Source organism: Triplophysa rosa, linkage group LG14 (assembly GCF_024868665.1).
Source record: "Triplophysa rosa linkage group LG14, Trosa_1v2, whole genome shotgun sequence".
In the NCBI taxonomy this organism is placed as follows: domain Eukaryota; kingdom Metazoa; phylum Chordata; class Actinopteri; order Cypriniformes; family Nemacheilidae; genus Triplophysa; species Triplophysa rosa.
In genome coordinates this window covers 18,826,815-18,840,100 of record NC_079903.1, presented here as the reverse complement: position 1 = coordinate 18,840,100, position 13,286 = coordinate 18,826,815, and the positions used below count along the sequence as shown (strand labels likewise).

Below are 13,286 nucleotides of genomic sequence, written 5' to 3'. Positions count from 1 at the left end.
GTACTTACATAAGAAAATACACATTTGAATATAATGCATTCGTATAAATTAACGTTTGTCATTCTGCATAGGTTTAGGGCCTGGGAAGAGTGTAACCAAATTCAGAAACTTCGAGTCCAACTTAAAAACACGCACGCAAGCAACGCATTCACAATAGGTATACATTTTGTCTCACGCAAGTAAACGGTAGTTAAAGGTACATTGTATAGAAAGTAGGTCCAAATCTTCTCATAAGCAATGTAACCGTTATTTATACGTTGCATAGTCAGATGTCATTGTGTCCAGCAGAACACCACAACACTGTTGCCAGCGTTGCCCTCCTCGCCCTTGATTCTGTGCATCAATACTGCCTAATAGTACTTCAATTATTAATAGCTCTGCATTGCAGTCTGAGCAATTTCACTGCATGTGCATGGCTCTTGACATTCATCATGGTTTCAAATGAACGGCGTGAATCCACCACAAAACCAACACTTACGATTTCCTCATCTGAAATGAAATGAGCCACTCACTGTAGCGCATTTATATAGCTTACATTTCTGAACATGAATTAAAGGGATACTTCTCCCAAAAATGAAAACTCTGTCATCATTTACTCACCCTCAGATTGTTCCAAACCTGTATTAATGTCTTTGTTCTGCTGAACACACAGGAAGATATCTGGAAGATTGTCAAATCTCACCCCCCATAGTATTTATTTTCCCTACTATGACAGTAAACGGTGGGTGACTTGATCTGACATTCTTCCAAATTTCTTCCCGCGTATGTTCAGCAAAACAAATACATTTATACAGGTTTGGAACAATCTAAGGGTGAGTAAATGACAGAATCTTCATTTTTTGGGTGAAGTACCCCTTTAACACTACCTGAACGCCACTAGAATAGCCACTAATAAACAAACTAATGCATGTAATGTAATGCAACTCATTACTGTTTTTATCACAACTTCAAGTTTAATTTTTAGTCATCTGTAAATCATGTTAATTTCATGTTGTTTGGTGTATTGATGACAAAATATGGAAAAATGAATGTATGAAGTGTATTAAGTAGTACTACAGTACTAAATTCTACTTTTTGCATACTAAGCAGCATATACTATAACTTTCACTGAATATGATTACATTATGAAATGATAAATGCTTCAAATGGCAGTATCACGTGGCTTAATTACTTGTAAGTTTAATATTATTTAGAATTTTCCGAAATAAATATGGTCATTTATTACTTCTGTATTATGTCTACTGCCCCCTGTTCTGCTACTTCTAATCATCTTCAAACGAAGCCACAGTGACTCCTGGTGGTTTGAAGCAGAACTGCAGCTGAATTGTAATGGCATGCAGTAGAATTCAGTTATTGCACGAGAGAAAATGCAAATATGAAAAAACAAGTTTACTGCCATGGTTTTTAAACATAGTAATACTATTGTATTAGCTGAACAATTTTACAATGTAAATACCATGTGTATGAATATGGTCATCTTTATTACTGTATACAAATACAAGTGTTACTATGCTACTCTTATGCTATAGTAACCACAGTTATTTTGTAAGTGTAAAGTTTCATGCAAGTTTAACCACATTGACAATCTGAGATTCGAAATCTATTTAAACCTGACCATAAACAATCTGGTTATAGTGTATTTACACAAATACTGTAAGTACTGAGTAATATGTAAGGGATAATGTACAAGCAGCCGGTTGTTATCGCAGAAGTAAGCCTTGACAGTGTGATCAGGACCCGACGTGAAATATTTAATTAGCTCATTTTTACCGAATGCAGACCTTCCGTGAGGAAAAGCCATTTACTTTCGGTTTTAAGGTAAGAAACGACATTCAAATGTCACGAACGGGCAATTTGGTTTAATCATTTGTAAATATAACGTCATATATGTTATTAAAAGACATATTTATATTTCATTTGTCAAAAAAAACTGACAAAATGATTTGCTGCATCCGGGTCACCATGTGTTATTAGTTTTGAGAGGTTGTTATCTGGGAATAACGAACCTGCAAATGTCGCGACTGGCCAATCAGAATCGCGCATTCCAACGAGCCGTGTAATACTAATGTTCTTTATTTACTGTTATACTGTTATAACTCAAATTTAACTGTGTTTTGTATCTGGAACTAAAAATATGAAAAGAATTTATAACCTAAAACACTTAACTTTCTAGAAATGTCTATTTGAATACCAGGAAACACGAGAAACTGATATGAAGGGTGGGAGGGGCATACATCATGTATAAAAGGTATGGAAATCGAAGCATTAGATGAAAGCGTTCTAACTACTGACCTCCATCGGGTAGGTTGGCCCAGAAGATGACACGATATCCCAGGAGCATGCCGTTGAGCGCCTCTTTAAGGAGCGCAGACCAGGACAGAGAGATGGTCTCTGGGGTGGTTGCTGTTGTCACAACGTTCTCAGGTGGGCGACTGGGCACTGCGAGCAAGCACAGAACACACAGATACATAAAATATGTAGGATCACATTTTTGTGCACACGTCCTACAAAGTACGTCTGACAGTACAACTCGAAATCAAATATAATAATCACATTTTATGCCTGTATACTTGCAGTGAGTGACCTAATGTATACTTGTATACCTGTATACTTGTATACCTGTATACTTGCAGTGAGTGACCTAATGACCCTAATGTATCTAACCTGACAGTAAGTACGAGTAATTTTGGAATTTTGCATTATGGAAGCACGTGAGCATACAGACACTCACCATCCTCCAGCGTGGTGATGGTGATCTCCTCTGAGGTCGGGCCCATGCCTGCCCGGTTAGCCGCTTGTACTCGCACCTCATATTGGGTGTACTTCTTCAGGTTGTCCAGTGCTATGGTTTCAACGTCTCCAGTGGTGTCGACGTTAATGGTGTTGTACTGGGGGCTGCCGCCCGTCCCGTATTCCCGATAACACACTTGATAGCTCCGGATCAAACCATTCTGCAGGTGCTTATGGGGAGGCTGGACACAGAGGAGAGCAAATGGTAATGGTGTCTGAATTGTGAGAGAAAGGGTCCAAAGCGAGTGCATTCAACATGAATCCATGAATCCATCCTTGTCTCAATGGATCGTGAGCTTTGACTTGTAAATTCAATCTCTTGAATTTACAATTCAATATTGATCTTCAATCAATATACTACTACTCTGCATAATATTAAAATGGCAGAAGTCCACCAGTACCTTCCATGTGACTTTGATGCTTTGCGAGGAGATTGCTTCCAGCTGCACATCTTGAGGAGGGCCATCAGGGGCTGAAACGATCACGTGCAGGTTAAACAGTAAGACTCAGCCACTAGGTGGCGGCACAGATCGTAAAATGTCTGAAACAACAGCTGAAATGGTTCACACTCACGTGCTTCATCTGTGGTGATGGTGAGCTCGTTGCTTGGCCTGCTTTCTCCAATCTGGTTTTTGGCAAACATGCGAATGTTGTAGGTGGACGCAGGGTGGAGTTCAATGATTGTGGCCTGGTTCAGCTGAGGGGAGACGTCTTTGGTCATTTGAGATGAGGCCCATGAAGCTACGAACCAAGGAAAAAGACAAACAATGTCTAATGAAGCGCCCAGAGCGATATTTAGTCCACAAGCAAAAAAATACTTTAGTATACTTGCATTTACTATTGTAAACTGTAGTATTGAAGCAGTATACAGTCAAACCAAATAGTATGTAGTCAACCCAAATTTTATTCAGTCAGTCGGAGTTTATTCGCTGTGGTTTAGAAAACGGTAATAAAACATGACAAGAACAATGCACTGTAAAAAAAATAATTTACGGACATTTCCATTAATGCTAAAATGCAAATGAATGCAGTGCAAAATGTAAAATACAGGTAAAACAACTGTAAAAATGAACACGGAAAATTCCTTCATATTAATACAGCATATTGCACCCTGTTTTTACGGCTTTTTTTTAGAGTGTGTGTCAGAACAAATTCATCTTGATAATGTCAGATAACTTTGATAGAAAGGTGTGTATTACTAAGCAGTGCTTATTTTGTTCAGTCTGTGGTGTAAAAAGGCCACATTAGCAATTAAAGAAAAAAACACTAGAGCAAAGTGTCGGAATAATTTGGTCCCAAATTGTCATCAATTTTACCCGCTGTATAAGGAATTTTTGGGTATAATACGTCACATTTTTGCTATCCTCACTTACATTACTGAACTCCAGTGTCCTGTGCCAATTAGTAAAAATATTAAAAAAATTATATCTGGTGTCTGAATAATTTTGCTTTGACTGTAATTACTATAGTATACTACAATATTCTGTACTATCAACTATAGTACATTTATTAAATTTGAGTAAAACGGTCACATTCTGTCATTTATTCAGTTATTTACAATTATTATTATTTACTTTAGTAACTAAAATACTGTATCTAAACATTTTACTTGGGTAATTGTATAGTATATGATAGTATTCTTTCAATATTATAAAATATATTATAAAAATTCATAATTATGGTTGTAGATGCTGATTGGTAAATATTTTACATTCTGCCCATACTGAAATATACCATGTGCTAACAGGTGTGGTGAAAAATATTTGTGTTACCACTTAATATGTTTGATTAATGAAGTAATATTTTCATGAAAATGTGTTACTTTAACTTAATTCCAAGGAATGTCCAGTCATTCCCGACCATATATATTCTTAATTCACAATATAGCACAACTTCTTTTATTCGATTGCTTAAAAATCACCATAGTAATCCAAAACAGTAAGCAGTATATTATAATAAAAACGAATTACTTCAGAATATCCCACCTGATTTGTTCTTATAGTTGATGTCATATCCTGTAATGGGACTGTTGCCATCAAAACCCATTGTCCAGCGAAGGGCAATGGTCCGATCCTTCACCTCTCGGATCTCAACCTCAGGAGGGTCTGGCCGATCTTTGAAGGAATGTTTTAACGGTGAACGCCAACAGATAACATATTTTGTTGCCAAAAATTATTCTACGCTATCATTCTAAAATCTGAAAAAATCGATTAAAAGATGATTTGTACTGTAGGTGACTTTAATTGACGTTAGTTTCATCGTTTCTAAAGAAAATAAACACAAACTTTACCTTGTACTATCAACTGAATGATTCCCTTATCTTCACCATAGGAATTGATCGCAATGCAGGAGAAAAATCCAGAATCTTCTCTGATGGTATGTAAGATCTGTGGGTGACGTTGCAATGTATGTAAATGTTTATGGTCTGTCAGGAATTCAACACACCTAAATGTTATATATGGTTTTTATATGTAGATACATTATTCTAAATAAAAAGAAAAAAAACAAAGAAAAACTTTTCTTCCACTGAAACGTTCATTTTATGTCACCACTTAAACAGGCTCCTACCACACTTTTCATTTTTCATAAATCTAATTCCACCTTATTTTAAAATATCATCTCTCTAAAATGATTAAAGTGAAATGAGCTGCAATCACCATGTTTGGGAGACAAACACGATTTATCGAGAACCCGTCAGGAAATCATGTCTGTCAGGGCATCTAGTCCAGGACAACATTTATATGTCATAGATATGCATTGCCACTTTAGACTGAAGCGAGTGGCGTCTTATAGCTCACCTGCAGGGTGGATATGACCTCATCGCCCACTTCTTTCACATTTACCACATAGCGGCTCGTGTCTGGGTTGATGATATGAGATTCCTTTTCCCAGCGAACCTTGATGGGCTTTTCACCATGAGCAGTGCAGCTCATCTCGGTCATGTGACCCTGTTCTGCTCGAGTCGTGTTAGGGTAAGATGTGATCATGGCAGGGACTGAGGAGACAGAGAGAAAGAAAAGAGATGCATAAACTGATATTCATTTTCGTGACATCACTTTACATTTAAACGTTAACATTTAAAGGGGAAAATCTCATGTAGACTGTTTCATCGAACATCTGCGTGCCTGACCACCAGTTAACTTCCGGTTTGTGTTTGGCTAATGAATAATAATAAAACTATTTATATTTTATTTAATTTATGTTAATATTCATTTGTATTATTATGTTACTGTATAATAATTGTATTAAACGATTTGTTGAATTTTGTTGTATGTTCATTTTATTAAATAAACAATTTGTTGAATGGGTCCTGTAGTTTGGACGCATTTAAAGAAACCATATGGTACATTGACATCTAGAGGTTGAGATTGGTATCGCAGTCTAAATTGAAAATATTGGAGAGACAAGTTTAGCCAAGTAACGGTTCTCGGTTTCTTTTGATTGTTATCAGAAATAATCTACAGGCACTCTATTGTTTGTGAATGTGTACCGGAAGTTAATTCGGGGGTCACAAAAGTGCGCATGCGCAGTAACGTTTGTTTATGTTGTTAGGATGAAACCGTCTAGCCTCTACAATGCTTGCTTCTTTGATAAATTTATAGCCTAAATGAAGATTTCATTTCCAAAAACATTTAAATTGTGCATTCCAGTTAATATCAATTAAACTGTGGTTGTGTTGTTTTGATTAAGTAATAATAACAAAATAACGCAATAAAAAACATGATGTATGATGTACAGTAGTGATCTGTTTTTGCAAACTCTTCAAATGTAAAAGTAAAACATCTGGACACATTATGGTTCATTTACTTACAATAAAACAATTATACTACATAAAAGTATTACATTTTATTATTTCATTTCATTTTTTTCAATAAAAGAAAATGATTATTAATATTTGTCAGCTCATCAATAATATTATAACTATATACTGTAGTTCTTCAGCCTGAAATAAAGGCAAAGTAACACAAAATTGTTCACACTGAAAGGGCAGACAAAAATAACTGAGAGACAAGGCACAGGCCCGTTTCATCACCTCACTGTCTGAAACCCTGTTACCCTGGAGCAGTGAGAAAGATCTCTCTTTCTCTCTCTCTCTCTCTCTCTCTCTCTCTCTCTCTCTCTCCAGCAGACATGGCTATGATTAAATCATGAGCACACTTCGATTATTCATATAGATCCTTCTGTTTGTCTCACTCAGCGATACCAGCACCAGTGACATGGGTAGCATGAATAAAAGTCAGCCAATCAGCATCCGCCGGCGGTAAGATGGTATAGGCGGTTTCATCCTAACAACATAAACAAACATTACTGCACATGCGCACTTTTGTGACCCCACCTGAACTTCCGGTACACATTCACAAACAATAGAGTGTCTGTACATTATTTCTGATAACAATCAAAAGAAACCAAGAACCGTTACTTGGCTAAACTTGCCTCGCCAATATTTTCAATTTAGACTGCGATACCAAGCTCAAACACTAGATGTCAATGTACCATATGATTTGTTTAAATGCGACAAAACTACAAGGACCCATTCAACAAATAGTTTATTTAATAAAATGAACATACAACAAAATTCAACAAATCGTTTAATACAATTATTATACAGTAAAATAATAATACAAATGAATATAACAGGAAGTTAACTGGGGATCAGGCGCGCGTGCGTCCGATGAAACGGTCTATAGCACGTGACGTAAAGTTATGCAGTGGTCGAGTTACTACTTGTTGCAATAATACTACTATATGTTTATAATAGTTCTCATGTATAATACCTCTCATCCAATCATATTTAAGGACTGGAACCAACTGTTGTAAAATAAAATACAAACATTTGTTCGGGTGTGGAATTTACGTAGCATTACCATGAAATAACATTACTCGAGGACTATAGCCACCATCAGCATGCTATATCTTTATGCAGCTGCACACAAAAGCAGTCTTATGGGTACACAAACCCCGGGTCTGAGAGCGGTGCGCTGGCGGAGTTTAGTTTGGTGCGAGGTGGCGGAGGCTGACATGATCAAGAGTGTCAGAGTCAGGGCTGTAAACGTTTTACCCTCATCTCTTATTCACTTACAAGCCTTCGCAGCATGCCATACCAGAGCCTTGATTCACTTTGTATGACATCTATGAATTTTAAGTAGAGTACATTAAATAAAAAAATCTAAAATGTTACTTTTTCTAATAGTCTCGAAATATCACAGAAATCGTCTTTTTCTAAAAACTTGACACCAGCACTGATGTGTGGACTAAATGATTTGGGTAAACACATATGTAATGTGACAAAACAGTTTTTTTAAATCAATTTTAAACTTATAAAATCTAAATAATTAAGTCAAAGGTACAAAAGTGTGAAGAAATCAAATAAAAATAAGATAATTGATTGTAAGTATAAAATACACTATACATCCGCAGAAAAATTAAGAGACCATTTCAAATTCAGTTTTTTTAATTTACTATTTATAGGTATGTGTTTAGGTAAAATTATCATTTTTGTTTCATTCTGTGAACTACTAACAATATTTCTTTCAAATTTCAAATAAAAATATATTGTTTCTATCTACATTTATTTGCAGAAAATGAAAACTGGAGAAACGGGTGAAAACAACAGAAAAGATGATCTGTATTTTTCAAATCTCAAATACTGCAAAGAAAACAAGTTTATATTCACTTTTAAACAATACAAGAGTACACTGTTAAAAAAAACGTTAATTTACAGAATTTTCAGCGTAAAATGTAAAAACGTAATTTTACTGTTTTTACAGATTTGTATGTATTTAAAAAAAACGGTCAAAAACGTAAGATTATAGAAAAAGACCCCAAATTACAAGACATTTTTATTTGACAGGATAAACACGTTATTTAACAGTTTATTTCTGGCGCCCCAGAAAGATAAAAACAGTTTATTTTTTAAATACGCTCAAAAACAATACAATTACAGAAAGCGACAACAAATTTACAAGAAAAAATGTGGAAAACAATTGAATATACTGTATATCCTTATATCCTGTAATTTTACAGGACAAAATTACTTTATGGTATATTTCTGTTTCTCCAGCTTACAGAAAATGTCTGTTTTTAAATGTATTTTTTTATTTCTTTTATTTAGGAAATGTTTTTGTTTTGTGATCATGTGTCTTGTCATGCTGTCATTCTTTCACATTGCTGTTGGATGACTTTATGTCACTCAATTGAAATTCGATAGACACTGGACTGGAATGACCACAATACGTCTAGAAATGCTGATTAAATAAATGGTCTTCTGATTTTTTCTGTGGCTGTACTGTATATTAAGTCTATCACAAAATATTCAGATATCTATCCAAATAATGTACAAATATTTTTATCACATCATTTGCAACACTCAGCTATTGCTCTGTGATTGGTGGTTTTTCAGGATTGTGTGTAATGGTGGTTTTTGGTAGAAATCAGCAGTTAAAAATGAAGTTGTAGCGACACTGCTTTGTGGTGCATACTATGCACATTAAAAATTTTTAAAAAAAAAAAAACCTATGGACAAAATGTATGGGATTCTTATTTTCAAAACAGTATGCGTTTCTTCTGACATCGTAGAAGACATTAAAATAGGATCCAATGTAAAAAGAAAAGAATTCACCTTAGTAAATGACCCAAGCAGTGTGTATAATCTCATTTAAAGTGTTGCAGTCAGCAGCAGAGGAGCTCCCGGCGAGAGCGGCTCTAAATGGTATTCCCATTACAGCTTAGTTGATGTATATTTTTAATACCCAGCAATATTACAGTCTTCTGTAATAAAGAGAGAGAAGGGAGCGCTGATGGCAGCTATAACTGCACATCAAACAGAATCACCCTTCATTCATTTCAGCAGCCATAGAGCAGCACCTAACTATTATTAAACAAACCAGGGAAAGCCACGGGGAGAAAGGAAGGTTGATATTCATGACAGCGTCTGAGTAACTGTTGTCTTCTTACAAACACGGTACACAGATGGTGTCGTTCTATAAAGAGGTGATTTTTTAAGCATGGTTTTCATGCCTCAAGAACGGTAACAGCGTGATCATTTTACAGATCAGCTAGATATTAATGGCTTCATGCTCAAAGACACTGCAAGGTTCTTATTAGAAAGAGAATTAAATGCTGCTACAAATATTCACTTTTAATAATCAATCGTTTTACAAAAACACTCATGGCAACAGGGAGTTTCACTTGTGATTTACTCTAGTTAGTGGAGAGGTTGCGCTTGTTACAGCGTTGATGCATAACCTTGGGACATAAAACAAGGAATACGCTACTTCTTGCAAATAAAAAAATGATTTGAGTTTAAAGGTCCAGTGGATGAAATTTAGCGGCATCTAGTGGTGAGGTTGGGAATTGCAACCAACGGCTCACTCCACCTCTCCCTTTCGAAGCACTACGGTGGCTGACACAGAACTAAGATGGAGTCACGTTTTCGCTTCTTTGCTGAAGGAGATAACGTATTTACAGTCACGCTCTGTAGAGCAGTTTGTCCGTTTAGGGCATGTATGTACTGTATATAGAAATAGCTCATTCTAAGAAAAATAATTACCTTTACGTGACTTCATTACGTGAGAAAGAAGAAAAAGCAGAATGATAGATAAGAAGTGGCGAAATTGTGAAATTGGTACCCAGTTTAGTGGTCAATATTCAAAAATAGCTTATCTGACCACAGAATGAACTGAAATTGAATCTGGTGTTTCAGAAAAAAAGACCTAAAATCGGTAGAAACAAACCCCGCGTTAAAAGTTGGTGTGCTTTCGTATTATTTACGGTCGTCACTTACACACAGCTACTGCTCAAACAAGAAAGGAGCAAAAATGCAAATAACGTCCAGACACAGAGTGAGTACGAAAGAAAATGAGCCACACAAACAACAGATTAGTCAGACCATGGCGCATATGTAGCCTTTAATGGCTTTTATTGTCCGTTCAATGAAGCATACAAGAGCGGTTTAGAGAGATGCCAGGGTTAAAAGGCATGAAATATGATCGTCGGATAGTGCAGTGGAGACTCATAATGAAGACTGAGGAGTCAATGCCCTGTGAGACAAAAATAGGGCAAATATTTAGATTTTCCTATAGCATAAATGACAGTAAAACTGCCTGAACTGTAATCACAGATCATTTCAATTCTTCCAGTGCATACACAGCAAGCAAGCAAGCGGTTTGGACAAGCATTTATGACTGGGTGGGTATTTAGCTATGATAACTCCATTTGCGGTTTCTACTTTGATGGCCATGTTGAATATGATTAGTGTGTATGGCGTATTATGCTGTGTGAATGCCGAGGCTTCAGCCGCATCTCTGGGTGTACATAATCCATTTCAGCCCTCATTTTATCACCGGTACGGGGGCACCCTGGGAAACTAGGACACGTCGTCACGTCTGAGTGGGCCATCTACCCCGTTCTCTCTCACAAACACACACTCACACTCATCTTGGCTTTGCTGTGCAGGCCGATATAGTGAGGTATATTGTCTGGGCTGGGAGGGGCAATGCGTGTGTCTGGAGTGCAGCAGGCTGCCATGCTAAAGCAATTCCTCCTTTAACGTGCACAATTGGTCACAGTCTGAGCATGTGCTGTGTGATACTGGAGGCAAGGGAGCATCTCCAAAGCAATACAAGGAAAAAGAAGCCACATAATAAAGATATAAAGGAAAATAATAAGAAAAAAGTAGGGATGTCAAACGATTAATCGCGATTAATCGCATCCAGAATAAAAGTTTGTGTTTATATAATATATTTCTGTGTACAGTGGATATTAATTTTGTATTTAGATACACATACATGTATAAAAAATATGTATTAATTTATATTTACCAATAATTTTAATTATTAATAAATGTTTGTTCATTTTAATATTTTTCTTTTTCTATATGCATGTATTTGAATGTGTTTATAAATACAAAATTATGTACCGTACACAGATAAATATTATGTAAACACAAACTTTTATTTTGGATGCGATTAATCGTGATTAATCGTTTGACAGCCCTAGAAAAAAGCATAAACGTAGAACATTTCCATGAAATAATCTTCTTTAAAAGTCATTATTAAAACAATTTAGTGCAACTTTATTTCTATAGCGGTTTTAACCATTGTGATGCTGCCTGTGAAAATCCTGCCAAAGTAATGTTTTGTGATTTACTGTTTTCTTAATAAAATCATAATACAACCTACATCATGTAAAGTACGTTCTGTGAAATTATATCCTTAATATAACCCGAAATAATTAAGAGTTTTGTCAAGTGTGTTTTGTCAAGTCCAGTACAATTTCTACAGAAACGAACCTCAGGAATGACATAAAGTCCCCCAACAGTAATGTGAAAGACTGAGATAATGCAAAGATGCATGAAAGTTGTCTTATTTCATCACATATTCAACGTTGAACTGATTTTAAAATACATGAAAAACATTATATTGTGTTTGATGAACTTGTTTTCTTTGCAGTAATCCAAATCTGCAAACATTACATCTTACATCTATTTTGACCCGTTTGTCCCAATTCAATTTTCTGCAAATTAATGCATATTAAAACAGTATTATCAGTAGTTCACAGAAAGAAACAAAAAGGATCAATTTACTTAAAGATATACAGTATCTATGCATTCAGAAACTGAACTAAGTCAAAGATAGAAATCATAGTGAAATTAATAGTTCAAATCAAACTTTTTAGGCTGGTTTTCAGAGACAGGGTCGCAATTATGCATTGCTGCAAAGCAGCTCAACGGTAAATGTTAGTTAAGATTGGGACAAAAGGGACAAAAGTAAAACCAGTTAATTATGAAATGTACTGAATGCATAGAATATGGTGTGTTATTGCAAAATTTTCAATATAATGTACATTGACTAAACTAACTGATAATATTTGTCTGTAGGTTTGTAATCGGACAGATGTATTAATAGGGCTGTTGAGCAAGTGTGTGTATGATGTTTTCATCAGACGTATATTAGAAATTCTAACTGTAAACAAAGTTGTCTGCAAAATAAAAGACTGTCAAAGACCTCACTGCTCAGAAAGGTATATGGATAATGTATTCACTATGACCTTGCACAGTGTCTTTCAAATTCTGGGTAATTTAAAGTTACAAATAATCACTATTATCCGTCATTCTGATTGATTCATATTAGGAAAATCTTTTATGTTTGCCTCTGTTTCCCAAAAAGACTTACACAACTATACATTGTATGGAAAGTACCAGTTAAAAGATGCTGTCTTTGCATGGTCACTTGAGAACGCTCTCTCTCTCTCTCTCTCTCTCTCTCTCGCTTTTCCTTTAATTTTCTTAGAATCTAGATATGTGCTGATGCTCAGGCTAAAGTGACGTGACATAATATGAACACAAATGGTACCGCTTTCTGCTGCTGGATTTCTTTTTTCCTGATGGCAGAATGGACATAAATGCTGTGTGGTGGGTTTAATGGGGGGGATGTAAGTCTCTGCCTGCTCAACAAATAAACAGTTCACCAAGGAGCACAATACTGTACACACAGCAG

General features: G+C 35.7%; 1 protein-coding gene across 2 annotated transcripts in view; it reads right to left on the bottom strand.

Annotated features, from left to right (window-relative positions):
• Positions 1 to 13,286, bottom strand: part of dscamb (Down syndrome cell adhesion molecule b) — a 109,653-nt gene that overhangs the window by 12,920 nt on the left and 83,447 nt on the right. For both annotated transcript variants that reach the window (XM_057351377.1, XM_057351376.1), the window contains exons 12-18: positions 5,589 to 5,785; positions 5,081 to 5,177; positions 4,776 to 4,904; positions 3,364 to 3,531; positions 3,192 to 3,262; positions 2,732 to 2,972; positions 2,293 to 2,439 (exon numbers count right to left, since the gene is read on the bottom strand). In XM_057351377.1, coding sequence (XP_057207360.1) covers positions 2,293 to 2,439; positions 2,732 to 2,972; positions 3,192 to 3,262; positions 3,364 to 3,531; positions 4,776 to 4,904; positions 5,081 to 5,177; positions 5,589 to 5,785 — 1,050 coding nt within the window. The remainder of the gene's footprint in view (positions 1 to 2,292; positions 2,440 to 2,731; positions 2,973 to 3,191; positions 3,263 to 3,363; positions 3,532 to 4,775; positions 4,905 to 5,080; positions 5,178 to 5,588; positions 5,786 to 13,286) is intronic.